The sequence below is a fragment of the Lepisosteus oculatus genome, chromosome 29, assembly GCF_040954835.1.
Source record: "Lepisosteus oculatus isolate fLepOcu1 chromosome 29, fLepOcu1.hap2, whole genome shotgun sequence".
NCBI classification, from domain to species: domain Eukaryota; kingdom Metazoa; phylum Chordata; class Actinopteri; order Semionotiformes; family Lepisosteidae; genus Lepisosteus; species Lepisosteus oculatus.
The window spans coordinates 348,068-367,416 of NC_090724.1; the positions used below are offsets into that span (position 1 = coordinate 348,068).

General features: G+C 40.0%; 1 protein-coding gene across 4 annotated transcripts in view; it reads left to right on the forward strand.

Annotated features, from left to right (window-relative positions):
* kdm4b (lysine (K)-specific demethylase 4B) overlaps positions 1–19,349 on the forward strand; it is a 125,352-nt gene that overhangs the window by 99,359 nt on the left and 6,644 nt on the right. For all 4 annotated transcript variants that reach the window (XM_015365650.2, XM_006639900.3, XM_015365648.2 and 1 more), the window contains exons 14-20: positions 328–532; positions 6,613–6,689; positions 6,998–7,053; positions 7,928–8,036; positions 14,956–15,141; positions 15,836–16,003; positions 17,057–17,176. In XM_015365650.2, coding sequence (XP_015221136.2) covers positions 328–532; positions 6,613–6,689; positions 6,998–7,053; positions 7,928–8,036; positions 14,956–15,141; positions 15,836–16,003; positions 17,057–17,176 — 921 coding nt within the window. The remainder of the gene's footprint in view (positions 1–327; positions 533–6,612; positions 6,690–6,997; positions 7,054–7,927; positions 8,037–14,955; positions 15,142–15,835; positions 16,004–17,056; positions 17,177–19,349) is intronic.

Genomic DNA, 19,349 nt, shown 5'->3' on the forward strand with positions numbered 1-19,349 from the left:
TGGAGAGCTGTGGTTCTTTGCAGTTGTTTGTCCTGGAAGCTGCATTCCATGCATCTGCTTCTAAAACGCTTTTTACACAACATTTGATGTTCTGAAATGTTCCTTTTCTTGCTGGGGCTAAACTAAGTGGTGTATGTATGTTGTCTAGGGTTGTTAGTCTAGTAGCTGTACCTAACTTCAGACGGCATCCTCAAAAGACTCTTTTGATAAATCTGTGGTTCCTGTCAGCTGACATATTGCAAATAATTGCAGTAAACTCAAGATGTTGCTTTATTATCCACACATTTCTATACGGAATTGATTAACTATCCTGTTATTTTCTTGCAGCCGAATAAGGACCTCTCCCTGTCAGCAGACAGTCTGACCATCCCTGTGTCAAAGTGCGGCACGTACACTAGGCCTCTCATTCCAGAGATGTGCTTCAGCTCAGGGGGAGAAAACACTGAGCCGCTGCCTGCCAACTCCTACATTGGTGATGATGGCACCAGCCTGCTCATCTCCTGCTCCAAGTGCTGCCTGCAGGTCCATGCCAGTGAGTTCCCATCAAATGTTGTTCTGGTACATGGTTGAGCAGTAGTTAGGACTCTGGACCTGAGACTTTGGGGTTTCTGAATTTGGATACTGCCCTTTCCTTGGGCAAGGTAGCTTGTCCTGATCACCTCTGAACTGTGTTAATGGGTACCAGTAGTGACCAAGGCTTTTCCTAGACACCTTCCCCATTTAGTGGGAGTCCTCCATTATCATCTTAATGCATAGAAGCTGCATTGCTCTACAGCCCAATGAGCCTCAGTGCTGTCTTAATCATTCCCTCTTGTTCTCTTGTACCAGCAATGTGCTGGTATAAACAGTGTAACCAGCCTTGACACCTCCCTGGTCCTTAGCACAGTGGCCACGTACACTGTGACAAGAAAGGTACTTTTGAATTCAGAATCACTCCAGTGCTGCTTGCTTCAGCTCTACCTGTTTATACTTTGTAGAATAAGCCAAATTTGCATTCTCCCTCAGCCAATATTGTTCCTTTGCCATCTTATACTACAGCTCTTATTTATTTTGAATATGATTAATGGTTCAACCAAGTTGACTTAGTCAATACAGTTCCATTTAGAGAGGAATAATTAACAGAATTGTAAACAAGTAGGCAAGCAGCCGTTCAGAAGCAGGTCTTAAAACAGACATAAAATGTAACTCTTCCCCTTCCTCTAGCATACAGTATAAAATCCATGCAGTGAATTTGCTGTGACGATTTTGATGTATCTGTTAACCTGCTCTCGTGCGTCAGATTTTTCTAATGGTTTGTCGCATCTTCTGTTGATTTACAATAGTCTGTTCCCCCATTGAACAAGAACACCTAATGTGTCACACTGGGGCATTACATATTGAACCCTTGAGCACTTAAAGTCAAGTCACTTTCAGTTGATTGATAAGGTGAAAAAATGCATTATGAATCCACCAAGAAATGGTATAAACCTAAGTGAGTCGTTACATGGGGAAGTCGTAAAATACACAAAACAAATAAGGCACACAATTGCAATGCGGTACTAGGAATGCTGAGGCCTGTAACAAAATGATGTAAGATAATGGCCTCTCCTTGGTGTTCTGTATGGGATTAAAGTAGGTGCAATTTGCTTTTGTTAATATTTTCATTGACAAACCTTATTAAGCTGTTTGTTGATGGATTCTAGTGAAATCAGCATCTGTGACCTGGGTTCATGGGGGAGGGTCTCTGTTGTGAGTTGAGTACTTGCCATATAATGGCCAAACAGCTTGTTTTTCCATTGAATTCTTGATGTCTTTGGCAAACTTTAATTGTGTGACATTCCTGGGAGGAGTGGGAAGTAAATAAGATGGTGGTAGGTTGCACACATCCAGAAATCTTGGTGTAAATGCACATATCTGGGCCTGGTTAATGGGACATACCTCTTTTTTTGGCCAGTTTTCACTCTGCTGTATTCCTCAGAACTTGCAGTTCCTGCTTGTATTGCCTTAGCTGTCCTTATCCAGTGTAAATCGCTGGTTTTCACTTGTGGTCCTGGAGAGACTTTGGATCTTGTAGGTTTCATTCCATTTGAGCTCTTGTGGCTTAACCAAAATCATTACTTCATTACTGCAGTGGTCCCAGTTACCACAGTTTTGGATCTTTGGGATCAGCAGTTTTGTAGTGCAGTAGTGTGAATCAAGCAGTAGTTGTACCAGGTTTGTCTGATAACGAGAGAAACATGCAGTGCTGGATTTCAAGTTCTTGCTGCAAGTCACAAAATTCTAAAGAGCTTTTTCTTGGCAAGATACTAATGAAACGTCAGTCACAATATTTACTTTCCCTCATCCTGAACTTTAAAGATTGGCATTTGCTTAACCCATTCATGTATATAGTTATTGCATTCTAAACAGCTAAGCCAATTACCCCCGGTGTTGTTGGCTGTATTTGTTAAATTAACAAGTGGTCCATGTCTCTTTCAGCTGACTGCCTCATCCAGTTGTGTGATGGGGATGAGTGTGTGGATTGACAGTTGCACTCTTGAGTAGAATTTACAGTGAATAAAAATGTAGTTTTTTTTTAAACAACAGAGCCTTGGAGGGTGTAGGACTAAGGTTTTACATCTGTGGCCAATTCACAAACAAGTCTTTCCTATTTTGTGTATCTTATTAAAATCCATATTCTGAATCTTTGACATGCATTACTGTAGAAGAAATTATTAATTTTCTTTTTGTGAATACAATTTTTAAAATTTAGCTGCAATAATGGTTCATTTACCCAATGGTCTTCATCATTCTTAGTTTTGTTTATCCCAAAGGATAAAATTGCAAAATCATGTAAAATTAGTAAATCATTTTGCACCACGATCTGCCTGCTTGAAAAAAAGTCTTGTGCATGGTATTCATTCTTGTTTTGGTTATGAGGCTGTGGGTATGGGTCAGTTTGATGAGCAACTGTAGATTTTTAACTGTCTGGAGTTTAGAGGGTATACCAAAACTGCATATTCTGTGTGGAGAAGAAAAGAGGTTTCTGATGAACCATGACAAACACTAATGGCATCTTAATAGTAGAGATTGATAGAATGAAATATAATGACAGATACATAACGGATGTCCGAGTGACATAATTTGCTTTACAAGACCAGGACCCAGCCCACAATATCTGGATGATATAGTTCAGTTCAGTTTTTTGTTTATTAAAAGAAGTAATTACCATTATACTCAATCACAATCTTTAATAACTTTAATAAGCATTCAATTTGGAATTGGAATCAGTCTTTCTAGATTTTTTTTGAGAGATCAATATACAAGGCGATAATGAAAGAACTGTTTAAAACACTTGGAAATTGACTGTGGACTCTTTCACTGATATTTTTTTTTATAAAAAGAACTTGCCCACAGATGTTGTACAGAGCCTTGTGAACAATAATGCAAATTTGCAGCTTTCTTGCCCGTTCTTGTCTGAAGCTTGTTTTAAGTGTCCCTTGCGCTACAAAAGCCTTGTTGTGTTGGTGGCCCACTGCTGTGGTCTGTTCTAAAGTGGGACTGTGGAGAGCGGGAAGGAGGCTGTGGAGCCTAGTGGCTGTATGAGCTGAAACGGGGGTCTAGAGGCCTGTGTCCAGTGCTTCTTATTCAAGCCGCTACAGGGCTAGTGAGGGATGATTTGTTATACACACTCCTGCCTCCCGGGGCTGTTGTCTTCTTTTTTTCTCTTGAGCTGGAAAAACTAAAATATGGAAAGTAAATTCCATGTTAGTTCCACCACAAATCACCTACCTTCCCCCAGCCCCTTTCTCTACTGCTATTCCTCATTATGAAATAATGACAACATTCGCCACCTTGCATGACCTTCACAAAATTAAAGTAGTTTTAGTCTGAATGTGAAGGAGCAATTTAACAACATTTTGCAGCCTATGTAATGTTGAATCGCTGAAGTCAAGTGGTGGTTAGCACTGCTGTCTCACAGTTCCAGGGCTCCAGGTTCAGTTCCAGCTTGGGACATACTCCTCATGTTCACGTGGATTCCTCCAGGTTCCCCAAGGAACTTGACACACCGTGAATGGTTTTATAAAAAAGAAGGTTAAATATTGCCAAATCTAGGTGTGTAAAGTTGGTAGAGACCTATCCCAACAGACTCAGTTGTAATTGCTGCCAAAGGTGATTCCTCCAAGTATTAACCTGGGGCAGATACAGACTTATCTCATTATATTTTCTAACTGCTTCATCCTGTTCCACAGTCATGGGGGAGCCGGAGCCTATCCCAGCAAGCAATGGGCACAGGGCGGGGTACACCCTGGACAGGACACCAGTCCATCACAGGACACATAGACCCAGACATGCACACCAGGGCAAATTTCTCTATAAACCAGTTAACATAGTGTACCAGTCTGTGTTTGGACTGTGGGAGTAAACTGGAACACCCAGAGGAGGAGAACATGCACACTGCACCCCAGGTCTGGAACGGAGCCCAGGGCCCGAGTGCAGCAAGGCAGCAGTGATAACCCCTGCGCCACTGTGCCGCCTCGTGTTTGTACGGAATAGGGTATGCCGATGAAAGGAAAAGAAAATCCTCATTTAAATACACACAGATGGGTATGTATGATACAGTTAATGATGGCAATTCAATATTTGCATATCTTCTTGGAGTTTATGGATGTTAATGTTTTTTTTTAACTTCATAGGTCCACAAGCGTTTGCCCAAGTATTAGCATATTTAACCCTCCTTTTTTTAGCTCTTGTAATCACTGAGTGATTGATCTGTTGTTTGTGTATTTCTTGACAGTTTAATTTATATTTACACTTCCATTGGTTTTGTTCTTTATTGACAGAGCTTTCTGCTGCTCTGAAGAGCCTTACTCACTGCTGCAAGAATCTGTACTCTTGCCTTCCACCTGTACCACAGTTTTCACAGTTAAATCCTTTCTGTCTGTGGAAAATCTGCTTCTTTTCAGAGATTTCCTTCTTTCTACAGAACAGACCATCTACTGTAGTCCTGGATTGGAATACAGTACAATTCAGCATGTGATTCTGTGAAAGAAAGTGACAATTATGCAGTTTGTTCTGTTTTTTTATCTGGAGGTGTCTGTGAATGTGTTGTAATAAGCCCCCTGTGTTTTCACTCCTTTCTCTTCTTCACTTTCAATTTCATTCGCGTGTGTCCAGTAGCAGCTTGTTACCGCCTTGCTTCTGAGCTTTGTAGCCACGGCTCCCCTGGATTGGCAAACTGGATGTAATAAAAATAAGACACTTTGGACATTTGACTGTCTGGACAGTCAAAATTCTTTTGAAAGAATCCATTCAGGTTGTCTCTTGTTCTTCAAAGCGTTCTGCCTGAGGTCAAGGCCGATGCCTGTGGCTTTGCTGTTTTGGTGGCCCAGGTGCACATCTCACAATAAGAGGCATTTTCATGAATGGCAGAACATTAAAATCGGATACCTGTACTCAGTCTTTTGTGCTCTTTTTCTGTGACCAGCATTTCTTTTTATTTCCCTTTTCTTTTTTTTCATATTGCATTTCTATGAAGAATGGGCACAGTGTTTTCTTACCAGATACTGCTGGGATATTTTGGAAAGAGCGGTCAGCAAGCAAGTTCACAGCTGAAGAGTTTAAAATGGCAAAAGCTCAGCTCACAGGAATGTGTGACAGCAGTTTGTAAAGTGCTGTTGTTTTTGTATTGTTTCATACTGCCAACGTACCATGTCCTGTGGAACATGAGGCTTTAAGAATGTAAGGCTGGGAAGCTGCTGGTTGCTTGATGACCCGTGAATCCCATCAGTCCATTTCTTTAAGATTTGTACAGATGTCCTCAGCAGTGTGCAAGGGATATTGTTCCAGATCCCCACAACTTGGTGTAAGGAAGTGTTTGTGTTGTTTTATTGTTGATCTGGAAAATGTCTTGTGGATAGAATACATCAAGGGCTATCACGATTTTAAATATCAGAATCAAACCCCCCACAATCTATTTTGTATCAGTCTTTTTCTGAATTACACATTCTTAAATATATCCAAACATTTTTAATCCCCTTTCTTGTCGAAGATTTGTCATTATTCTTCATATATTATAAAATCCTTAGATTTGGCTGCCATTCATTGTGGTATTTTGGCTAGTCAGAGTGATTTGCTGCTCTTTATTTTAGTGGAGTAAATATTATGGATTTTACAGTTTTCCTTCTTCTAATGCCACCTGTTTGATATGTGAAATGTATATGCTTGTTCCTTCATACAGCCCTCAGTGATATCTGATTTCATTATAATATTTTTGGACAATTTGGGCATCAGGCAGTCACAGGCAACTGCTGGTTTAATTTAAAGATTTAAAGGCAGTCTCGGGGCTAAAGGGCCCAGTATTGTTTTTCGATATCTTGGAAACATATAGTGGAGACTCATTTATACAGCAGGGTGATTTCTGGTTTGAGTGAACTAATTTGATCAAGGGCACATCAGCGTCCCACATGGGATTCGAACCCCAAACCCTCAGGCTTGTAGTCCTGAATCCTGCCTACTGCTTCATGCAGTTTGTAGGCTCTACCTCCTGAGCCACTTGAGTAGCTGTGTTGACTTGCCGCCAGCGTGAGGTTTAAAGAGCATGAGGTCCTATCTGAGTCTGGGCTGCGTGATGAACTGCTTCTCTCTCTATAGGTTGCTATGGAGTCAGGCCAGACCACGTGAAGGAGGGCTGGACTTGTTCACGCTGCACAGCCAATGCCTGGACAGTGGTGAGTGCTTGGGAACATGAATCTTCTCCCAGCCTCTTCTCAGTTTCATATCAGGGTGTAGCTAATGCTGTGCCATATTAACAAAATGATGACAATAATCTGGGACTGCCGTTAATCAAAACCTTTCATTTCCTGGAAGCCTAAAAACAGTTTGCTTTTGTTTGCAGTGCCTTTCTTAAAGCTGGTTATCGCTGGTAAACTGTTAATTAGTGCTGTTCATTTTTTCAGATTTTCTTTGTAAATGTGCAGGCAAAATGCCGATCTTGTTGTTTTTCCTTCCCTAATGATTTGTGTGTGTTTCTGTACAGGACTGTTGCTTGTGCAATTTAAGAGGAGGAGCCCTCCAGATGACCACAGACAAGAGGTATGTGTTCCTGTTCATGTGGGTTCTTCTCAGTGTCCAGGAGATGTGATGGTTGGTGCAGGACTTGGGCCAAGGATGACCCTGCACAGATAGAAGGTGGTTTCTCTTGCCTTAAAACAACCCTACTGTACGAAATACCCACACCTGTTTGCACAATGCAGCCTGTCAGCCACAATGTGGTTTTACTGGATTCTGCCCACTTCTTTAAAGTTTTGGAATGTGCAATTAAAGAGGAGACCCATGTTGCCAGCATCCACTCAGAGCAGGCACCGAGTCTCATCTTCCTCACTCTGAAAGCCTGGCAGTAGAACCTGACAGAACCTCAAGCTTTTCAGCGACTCTCCAGCCCCAGGGTTTATTGTGGTGTGGAAAGCTGTGGAAAACCTTACCTGACTCTATTTCCAGCCAACCCCAGCTGTGCTGTGTCATAAGCATGTGGAGGCCTTCATCATTTGAGCTGTCTCTGAGCCCTCTTTTTTAAGATTTATTGTGATAAACATTAGTTGTGCTCTTTTTTTAATGAATTCTGTGGAAATATAGGCATTCATGTCCCATTATTCATCTTAGATAGTACATCTGGTCGGGTTCGAGCAATCAAGGTAAATAGCAAGTTCAAAATGTAGGATTTCTCTCTGTAGGGGCCAGAGGCCCCTTCCGTCTGCTGTGTGGCAGTTGCACTGGTGATGAAGTTTTGTTTGCTTTTGGTTTGCTGTTTAATTTTGAGCTACCCATTAAAGAACGTGCTCATTAAGTTAAACTGGGGGCACACTTTTGTCTTCCTACTGAAGTGGGATGTATGACCAAATACTCGTCATGAAGACTGCATTTGTGTTGGCTGCGGTACGGTGTGCCTTCATCATGTTCCTTTTCCTAGGTGGGTGCATGTTATCTGTGCCATAGCGGTGCCAGAGGCTCGTTTTGTTAACGCCGTTGAGAGGAACCCGGTCGATATCAGCACCATCCCAGAGCAGAGGAAGAACCTGGTGAGTTTCAGCTGAAATGGGAGCACCCAAAAGAAACCCACACAAACATGGGGAGAACTAAACGTAGATGGCACCCCACAACCAGGATTGAAACTCGGGCCAATTCATTAAGCCATATCTGTTTTAAATGAATGCATTGCATAAGTAATTATCACAGAGTTTCCAAGAGAGATGGTCAGTCTCTTAGCTGTCAGTGCAGAGTTTTCTTTAACATCATAATTAAATCATAACAATTTTCATATGAAATGATTTTCGGAACAGTAGTACCCACACAGGAACACAATCAGAACAATTCTGGTTAAAAAACTTATTTCCAGTGAAATGGAATTAATGGAGTTGACAATCACCTAAAGTTCTGCCCAATTGAACAGTGACTTTGTAGAAAATATTTTTGGTTAATCTGCTTGTTTTTTGTGTTATCTGGTTCAGAAGTTTTTTCCCCATTCCTGTGTAAATTTCATACTCAGCCCATAAATCCAGCGCCTTCCAAAACTGAACAAGTACCACTTTTTCTCACATGACTTCGTCTGTTCCAGTTTGCCAGCAGCCTTTTCCAGTGGTTGTCCGTTTCCTTTGTCAGTGGAATATTCTTACGTGATGGTTTTCTTGTCTGTATTGTGTTCAATGTATGTACCGCCACTTGCTCCACAGCCTATAAATCCATTTGCACGTGTTGCTTAACATGGAGATTGGCATTGGCACAGTGCCTGGTGATGGGCTGTTAGAGTGAACGTCATGCGAAGTGAATAGTTCACTTGCTTTCCAGGGGATGTCTGCTTAAAAAAAACATCCAAAGTAGCTGGATTTAAAACCTGACGAGTTTGAAATCTTCCCTCACAAAACATCTCTCTATTTCTGATGTTTGTCTCTCCACATTTCCCACCTCACCCATCCAAAATCAGAATTTAGTATAAAGCCTGTATCTTTGCTTTGAACATTAATCTCCGAACCTGAGAAAACCTTAATCATTGCGCTTATGTGCTTTGAAATCTTCCTTTGTCTTGCCGTCTGCAGCCAACAGGCTAGCATCCCAGGAATCAATTTAATTTACTCTCTGCTCCTTAATAGAAACATGATCACAGTTATTAGAATTATGATCTCTTTGAAAAAGGAATTTGTGTTCAGTCAACCAGTAAATGTTTATTAATTTAAGCATAAAGGTTAGCTGCACATTGGGTGTTTATACTTCCTAATAGTATTTTTAAGCCTTTGATTCAGATTTAATGTTTTTTTTTGGTTTGTTTTCCCTCAGTTTCTAGTTCAGATGTCCCTCACTACGTTTCTAATTTTCACTGGACATCTTGCCAGACCCTTGTAGATAAGGCACATGGATGAATTCCAATGACATAAGTCAAGTCACTTAATACAAAATGATCTAAAGGGTAAATAGGTAATGAACACAATTAGTGGCAGACAATTGCAGCCCTTCTGTCACTGATCCATTTTAAAGGTAAAGGTTGCAGCAAACTAGGCAAATAGAATAAAAAGGTTCAAGATAAATCATAAATTGGTCATTATATAATAAGAGTGACGCAACAGAGTGATCATTCCTGTTGAGCCAACTGTAGTTATTTTTGATATATTATCAGTTATTTCAATTATAACAAACTTTTTATACTTCCTTCATTGTTACATCATCTTATAGTTTTTTACAATAAAATGAAAGGTATAACTTAGTACAGTACTTAACCAAAAGGTAGTTTTAAGATGGAATTTGAAAGTGCCCCTTGGCTTGCAAGCTCTGATATCGACTGGGACAGAGTTCCTCAACTTTGAACTAACAGAAAAACCCAAAAAGTCACTTGGGACACTGAGCATTGCATTGAGAGCTGAAAGAAGGGCAAAGTTTAAGGAGTGCGAATAAAGTGCACGTGTATAGGCATTTAAGAAGTCAGAGCCAGTGCGAGGAAGCTAGTTCATGTAAATCAAAAATTACATGTTCATGCTTTATAGGTTTGGTTGAGTTCTGATTGTGCTCCAACTTGCTTCGAGCATGTTTATTTACACCAGCAAGTGCTCCATTGCCATAACAAAGCCTAGAAAAGATGGAGGCATGCATCAAGCCTTCTGCATCAGCTTAAGAAATATGCAAACAGGTAGGAGCAATTTTATGAATTTCACATCATTGAGAACATAAGATTTAATTGCAAGACTTTGGTCAACAATGACACCGAGATTCCTTATCTATGTTTTTAGAGTGATTCAGTATTATACTTTTGTGTACTGAGCACCAAAAGAACCATACTGAGCTGCATAACAACTTATAACTGCAGTTTATTCACAGTTATTATCAGAGCAAGGTGTCCTGGATCTTGTCTGTTGTTAATGTGTTTGGCTGTAACGTTGCTGGCACTGAAGAGCACTGAGTGACAGTGCATAGATTTAGTCTAGTCTTCACAACATATTGGTGGCAGAAAGCCGTTGTTTTCCAGAAAAGTACCTTTCAGTTTTTTTCTTCACCAAGCTTGATATTCAAAAAGTTAAATCACCTCATTACATGTCAGATCAGCTTTCTTGTCCATTAAAGTAGGTGATTTAGTGCTCCTGCAACAAAGTCACTTGATTATATCATTGTGCCACTTGTAAATGATCATTTAATTAACATGATTACAAAAACCTTAATCCAATATTCAAAATCTATACACTTTGTAATAACATTCATGCATAGAGTGATGTGTCCTTGAATGCTCAGTGTATTTTATGAAAGATGTGTGATTTAAAGGTCAGTCTCTGTGGACACTGCAGTGCAAGAAGCTGACTTAACTAGTTCATCTTAACCTTATTACAAGTACTTTGGTGATGGCTTTGCAGCAGGCCAACGTGTGACAAGACAGGCTCATGAATAAGATGCCACACTGCTCTTGCCTATTATGGAAGGGGAATGTGAGCCATTTTCCCTACCAGCATTTAATTGAGCAGTGGGAGTACACTGCAGAGAAAACCAGTATGAAGAGCAAGCAAACCCACTTACAGTACTCAGACATTGGTTAGTTCACCAGTACATCACACCTCTCATGTCTTAGGATAAGTGGGAAATCGTTACCTATGCATTGCCATGTGTTATTTATCAAGCAATATTTAATACCTTGATTTTCTGTATCTTAACCATTTAATCTTGGTAGCTCTGAAATTAAATAATGCATGTATGCCATTCTAACCAGTGAATGCTTTCAGACCTGAATATAGGTTAATACATTTTTTAACCATTAATAGATGGTTTAATATAAAGGGTACAAGAGTGTAGCAATTCTTTGCCCCACATACCTCAACCTGTCCCTACTAAAGTATGCTCTAACGTGACTGAAAACAGTTCTATGCGTGTGCACTGCAAGCCAGTGCTGATTAATGGTGTTTTACCAGACCAGAAGTGTGTAAATAATTTATGATGTGGAACTGCTGAGTAATTACATGTCATTTCTCACTGTGCTAAATGAATTGCATTGATCGCCAGACAGGCGACAGGCAATTTCTTACTCCCGGATCTTTGAACTTGCATTTCCTCATTTCCCGCTATTTATTTGCAGCACTTTAATGCTGTATCAAAATGAAATAAGTAAATTATCATAGAAGTGTAGCTGTAATTTTTAACTATTCCTTTTCTAGATAGGGCAGTTTCAGTGAGTATATCTTTTAAGGCTGTTTGAGTACCTGTTCTCCACAAAAGAGTATCCCTACATACAAAACCAGAACAATTACTGAGAAAGGGAAGAAATATTAGTAATCAATAAAATATACTCTTGGAGACTATTCTATGTGAACGGATACCAGTAGAATAATCATATACTTCTAGGTCCAACTGACAGTGGTTTGAGTATCTCCTGCTGTTCTGTTGAGAAGGCAGTGGCTGTCTAGAGATAGTGCAGTAAAATGAAAGTTAAACATAACCTCCGTTTGAGAAACAAATACATTATCAGATGTAGTAGTGCTGTCTGGTAGCTGCATAAAGAATGCCCATTTATTATCTGTTTCCAGGATGTAGTTTAACACGGTAGTACCTGACGACCACTTTTTAAATGTGGGGACTCTTTCCTTTCACCAGCCTTTTATGAGGCTGGTCTTTGCAGCATCCTTAAACATCCTTATGAGGTGAAATTGAACTTGGGGCATTCTCTGCAACTCACCACAGGCCTTGGTAGTGTTGCCTGAATTTGCTGACTTTCACTTCTTCTGAGAATCTAGATGCATCCTGTGAAATATATGTACTTGGCTACAGTGATCTCTGCTTCTGTCTACCTTTGCAAAAATAGTAGAAATAAATAACGAGAGAATATTAATAAATCTCACTGTTCCCTTTCTCCTGGCTTTTCCTTGTCTCATGGATCTCTTTTACAGAATATTAAATCAGCAACGTGCGCTAAATAAAATTTCAATGCAGAATGATATTGAGAGCTGTTATACATTGCCGCCCATACCCACAGCCTGTAAAATGAAGTATTGACAATTTAATAATGCATTTTTATTTTTATTGATCCCCTGCTTGCAGAGAATGCCTCACTTTGCCAAGTGCTAGCTGTCGATGAATGCCAAACAGAAAGGTTGGGCGCTGGCATACCTCTCTCGAAGTTTTCCAGTGCTGATGGTGCACTCTTTACCTTCCTCAGTAAAGAGCCTGCAAGCATGTCGTCTGTGAAGATACTGCCAGACACTTGGGGATCAGAGCTTGAGAAGGGCTACACAGAAACAGCCAATCAGCCATCTTATACTGTGTTTTGTTTGCACTGGTAGTATATTGAGTCAGTCACTGAATATAGCTTTTTCTTAAAGCATTCCAATGAGTTGGCTTCAACATAGCTGGATGATTTGTTTCATATAATCAAGGCCCTTTCAGTAACATTGCTTTTTGTTTTCTGTCCTTAATGCACTGTCGCTTTCCACTGATATTCATTTTAGATCACTAAAGGATTAATCTCCTTTCGCATGTTTGCCTATGACATAGCTTATAACCTTAAATTATTCTGGTTACTCTTTTGATCTCTTCCCTAGGAAGTAATGTCCATTTTGTTAACTTAATGACTGTATTGAAGGAGATGTAAGGCTGACAGATTTAAGAGACAAAACTTTGGTCCCCAAAAAGTCTTAAGTCAGACTCTTTTATCCTCAGTTAATTTTTTCCACTGTTCTAGTTTTTTTTTATCGTATGGTATCACTTTATGGTCCTTTTTGTCATTACTTTTGTCTGTTAGGCTGGGACCTGGCAGACCTAAAATCTGTATAATTTAAGAAACTTTGGGGGGCAAAAAATTAGGTCAAGTTTAGCAAATTGTTAGTAAAATGTAAGGGTACAGTTCATCAATGAAATGGAATAGTATACTGAGGATCATTATTTGACAGCACCACTGAAGAGTAAATAACGATATAATTTTAAATATGGCATTAACCAGGAGAACCCTCAAAGACCACCTGTCTTTCCCTGTTCTGTAGTTTAGTAAAGATAGATTAAGAGAAGCCTCCAGAGATCATGCTACGTTTGCCTCCCTTTATCGGAAAACTTCATTTATGTTTTTAATTCTGTTTGAATGCGCTGGCTTTGGAAGCATTTATAGATCGAAGCACATGGTGGTTTTCAAAAGAAAAGAATAAAAACACTCATAAAATATTCTGTTACTGTGTTATACAGCTTGTATTTACTGCATCGGTGGGAATCTCTTGAAGATTTGAGATTTTAAAGAAATGTTTTAAGGTATTTCCTGAGGAGGACTGTGGACTTTCCATTACAAAGTTATTTTCAAGTAATGTGAGGCACTTTCTTTGTAAAGCTGCTACCTGCCTGGTCCCATTGTCTCCTGTTTTCAAGGCCTCAGGCATTTGTGAATACTCCCCTTGGTGGAGCTGTCCTGATATTAGTCACTGTGCAGCTGTTTGGAAGTGGCAGGGATTGAAAAGTGAATTAGCGATGAAAGAACTGAAATTGTTTTCCAGTATATCCAAATAGCTTGTCAGTTTAAGGTTTATGTTTAGTTTTCTCTTGATTTATTTTATTATATTCAACAGTATTCATTTTGGCTTTTTGTTTGAATTGATCCACTTCAGTGGATCAACATTGTTTCCCCAGGGTTCCTTTTTGTGCTTTGCAAGTGAATATATTTATCAGGGGCAATTCAGTGCTTCATTCATACCCAGTTTGAGGATGGACAAATGTCCAAACTGTAATACGGTTACCTGTTGCCATTGGAGCATGAAGCAGTGATTGTACTGTTGCCTTTAAACAATGTGCATGAGTATTGGCAGAAGCAACCCCTCTTCTAATGAGTAGAGATTGCCGCCCCACCCTACTTACCAAATTATATATTTGGCTGCTTCTTATCAACTGGATTTGGTGCCCAAATATTGTGGTCAGGAAAGCAGTGGCTCCTTTGGTGAAAAGGAGCTTGAATGACCAAGACAACTCAGTGTGCTGGTGCTTCATGTGCAGTAGTGTTTAAGGTGATGTCAGCATAGAAGTCCAAGGACATGAGCACCAAGGGCAACAGCAGGAGGAAGCACAAGGCAAACTGATGAACCACTGCAGATCAACTGACTTTGAATTCCAGATGCCAAGACTTTTACATGGCACATGCAAACCATTTTGGTTTGCAGCACTTGCGTTTGAGGACTGGGCACAGTTCAACAGATTTTGTATAGGAGCCTAAAGCTTCCAAAGACATCCATGTAAGTCTACATTAGGCTTGAAGCACTACTTAATTTAGAGAGCTGTGGGTGTCCGTGTCTGGAAAAACAGTCAAGCTGTGTTAATGAGGCTGAGGGTATCCAAGAATTAGCTTCAATAAATTCTTGGATCCATAAACTTCAGTACTTGAAATTAGGCAGGCAGAAAAGGCTTTTTACTCTTCCTCAGTCCAGCTGTTTGTTCATATTCTCAAGCCATGTGATGCAGTGCGTTCTTGTGACATGCGTGCGTTTGCCTGTTTGTCTGGTGCAGAAATGTGTGTACTGTTACAAGACGATGAAGAGGGTCTCAGGTGCCTGTATCCAGTGTTCCACTGACCGCTGCTCCACCTCCTTCCATGTGACTTGTGCGCACACAGCTGGGGTACTCATGGAGCCTGACGATTGGCCCTACATAGTGTCCATCACCTGCCATAAACACAAGTCCACCAATCAGAACGTGAGTATATTGGACCTCTGGGAAAACCTAGTCTATAAACTTTCAGTGGTAGTTAGGTGGATGTTACTTTATATTTTAAAATTTCCTTAGCATTGATTAATACAGTTTTTTCTCAAAACCTGTATGGACATTTTTTTTACTTTTGAGGTTATACCCAGGTGTTTGCTTTATTCACAATCATTTCACGTTAACTTGCCTATAGGGCTTACCTATCTACTGTAACTCAAACACAGGTTGCCAAAAGATGATTACCTGTGCTCACAAAATGGTGAATTAACTGGTTTTTCCTATATCTTTGCACTGCATACTGATTGCACTACTCAGAATTTCAGCTCATTTTCTGTCTAGTGCCTTGATCATTTGGCTTTGCAGAAACTACCATTTGCAGTTCTTATTAGAAGAGTAAAAGTCCTAGCTCACTGTGTTAGCATGCGACATTGTTAGCACTGTAAAGTAGGCAGTGGATAAAAAAAGTCTTGAAATGCTGAAGCCAATTAAGCATTTTAACAAAAACAGCAGGAGGAACAGTCCAGACTGGCCAGCTGGGCGAACCCTGTTCTTTTCTTTCTTCTATTAATAATTTTTGCTTGCAGTCGCTGCTCGAAAAGGTGACGGAACACAAAAGGCAGACGGTAGCTCTGCTCATTAGCAACACGCCGTCTTCCGCTAACGAACCTCCTTCCTCTGTCTCCAGCTGAGCCAGGCCACCAAAGAGGTCTCGTTAGGACAGACTGTCATCGGCAGGAACCGCAACGGGCTGTATTACAAGTGCCGGGTGATAGGGACAGCCACACAGAATTTTTACGAGGTCAACTTTGAGGACGGATCCTACAGTGACAACCTCTATCCCGAAAACGTCATTGTGAGTTTGTGTTTCTCCCATTTTTTACCAGTAAAGGACGATGTGATGTAGAGTATTTTTAAGAGAGATTTATCCCTCTCTGGGAATTACCCTTCTCACCTCCTTCTTTTGGGTGCTAAAAAGTCCTGTTTCATCATTGTGCTCCTAATCAGATGCTCAGTCCTTGAAGATCCTTGGTTGTCATGTGGCTGTTTCTTAAAAGATCCCATGAAATCTCTTTCAATAGCATGGCTGGGCCGATTACTGTGATATTGAATGTTTCATTGTAGTAATTTCTAGATGAACTGTACTGGATTGCCCACAAAAGCACAATTCAGTGGTAAAATATATTAACAATATCATTCAATCTCATACATATGTTTTGTTCTTCTTCTCACTTGCTCAAAGTAGAGAAAGTGTGGTTGGCCATTGGCTAGGAAATTCTCAGAAATCTTGAGTTGCTGTATTGCTGGGAAATCAATCTTCTCTGCCTGCATATAAACAGCCAGAAAAGATCCTTGGATATTTGGCTAGTGGCCAATATAGCTAGGTGGGCCAAATGTAACCTGTCTTGAATTTTTTTCTGAATGTGTGAAGAAAGAGTTTATGGTTTGGCGTTTTGATGTAGCAGCAGGTTTTTCTTGTTTTTTTTTCCGTTTTATAAGCTTTTTAATTGAGTTAGTCAACCGTGATATCATTTGAATATACACTTCATGAGCCAGAGATGCAGCTAGAGCTCCGTATCTTTACTGCCTAGACAGATTCTTTCCTGGCGGTATAGAAACTAATCATCAAAGGTGCTTACTGACCATAGCCATATTTAGCCATGTAGTATATAGTGAAAATGTACACTCACAGCTGTCCAGTTGCATGCCGTTTAGTTATCAGTGTGCTACAAAGCATGGTGTAACACTTTCTATTGAGTGATGCATTAGCTGAGAGTGCTACATGTTAGCTGACAGACTGAAGAGCAACTGGACATGTGGCTAAGGGGAGAGTCTATTATTAAAAATATAAAGAATGTTGCTTTATGTGTGTTTCGGTGCCTTTTCTAAGCAAATGTCTACCCCTCAGAGTCGAGACTGCCTCCAGTTTGGGCCTCCGGTGGAGGGTGAAGTCATTCAGGTTCAGTGGACAGACGGCAACATTTTCAATGCCAAGTTCATCACCGCTCACCTCATGAATGTCTACCAGGTAAGAGGAATTTAAAGAGAACGTTTTTTTTCCCCATCAAAGATGATTTGAGAATGGTTTCACTTTTGCTTCTGGGAAAGTCAGCCCTGGTGTGAGTGCTTGCTCTGCGATATTTTGACCATCTCCCCTGCGATGGACTGGTGTCCCATCTAGGGTGTACCTTCCTGTGCACCTGCTGCTTGCTGGGATGGGCTCCAGCTCCCCTTGAGAACAGGTTTGAAGGTGGATGGGTGAAAGTCATGGTTTAAATTGAGATGCATTTGGAGTTGGTTCAGTGGCAATGCATTGTTGACCCTGAACATTCTGTCCTGTTAACAACTGAAGGGAGGCTGAACACTTTTTCCACCTGCAAATTTAGAGAGAATAAGAATAAGAATATTTAGGTCTTGGAGATACACATTCATTCCTTTCTCCAGTTTTAGATAATTGAACTCTTTTTGTTCAGGTACTTACTGCTTTTCATTTGTAATTACTTTTCAGAATGTGTAAAGATAAATTATGCTTTAGTCTTGATTTCAAGCTATTTGGCCACAAAATGTTACTTTGGAAATGGTTTATAACATTTTTATAGGCTCCATATGTAAACACTCTCTCACAAAATGAACTGTTTCCTTTCCTCTGTTGATTAGGTAATTGAAAATGTAGAGGTTTTCGATAAGAAATTGATGGTTCCAGATTTTTGAACACAATAAGATCCTATGTTCTTGCCTAATCTAAATTCTGGCACTTGTGTGTGAGATGGGATGATAAAATATGACAAGGGCTGACATAAAGCACAATTCAGAGATACTGCATCTGTTATTGATCCTTGAGCACTGGCCATTGTAACTCACCCTGAAACATAGTTTATAGTCGAAGCTAATCAGCTTGGCTTCAGTTGGCATTGTGTGTATAATGAATGCTTCCAGCATCTGGTGTCCCAGTGTGTAAGGTGTGACTGTTTTACATAACGGGGGTTTTGTAAATAAAAGCACTGGATTAGGTGCTTTTGCCACATCGGAGATTAGTTTTTTTTTCCCCGAGTGGTTCCAAGTGTGTTACTGAGTACAAGTAATTTTGAGTTTCCACCAAACATTTCTCCTGCCTCTCTTGAATCTACTGGAACATACCTACTGTATTTTATCCTTTTGCGAGGTCTGAATTTTCCACATCAGTGACTGTAACAGCTGGTTTTTTGTTAAAAGTATTCTAATTTACAACTGCATTTCAGTACAGTCTGTCAGTCATTCTGGTAGAGTGACCTGATTTTAATTAACTAGTACAGTTTTTTCTCACCTGCCTGTAACTCAAACTTTTACAGAATTCTGTCTCTTCTCTTTGTGATTCTTCTGACTCATGTTGTACTATGTGCTGATCTTTGAGTTCTCGAGGCCCTTAGGCTGTAATATTAAAATAAAATGTACAAAAACTATGCACTAATACAGCTGCCGATAGACAGGAAGGCAGAATGTGTCCTCGTTAGATTTCATACTAGCGTTTTTAGTCTGCAAGTGGAAAACACCTTTTTTATTATTTCGTCAAGTCAGTCTGCTCCTCCAAATTATCTTTATTATACTTGTTTTGCATAAGCCTCTTAACTGTGTTTTGATTGTATTCAAAATATAGAAAGTTAAGTTTTACCCATTTTTTGCCACTTAAAAAGCAAGGAGCAGGTTTCTGGAAAAGCAAGGAGAAATAAGGTTTCTGACTGTCTTATTGTTTGTAATTTGCTACCACTCATGCCATTCTAAGCTGTACATTATTTTAGAAATTAGGAGGAACAGGAATTTGAGAAACAGCTGGTAAACACTGATGGTCACTTGTCCTGCAGTGCAAGGCATTTCAATAGCAAAAGTCATGACGGGTGCTGAAACTGCACACAGATGCTGAAGACTGTAATAATAATGAACTTTATTTTACATAGCACCTTTAATGGTGGCTTCTCAAAGCGCTTTACAGAAACACAAAAGCAACAACAATAAAAAATAAAAAAATACACAAGATAAACACGATGAGAATGTGTAGATGGTAGTACTAAATATAGTAGGAGCAGAGGGGTGAAGAATGGAACCAGTTAAGTAAAGGCTCTTCTAAAGAAGATGCTTTTAAGTCTGGATTTGAAGGAGTTTAGAGAAGTTGACTCTGGTATCCATTGGGAGAGAGTTCCAGAGCTTTGGGGCGCAGCAGGAGAAGG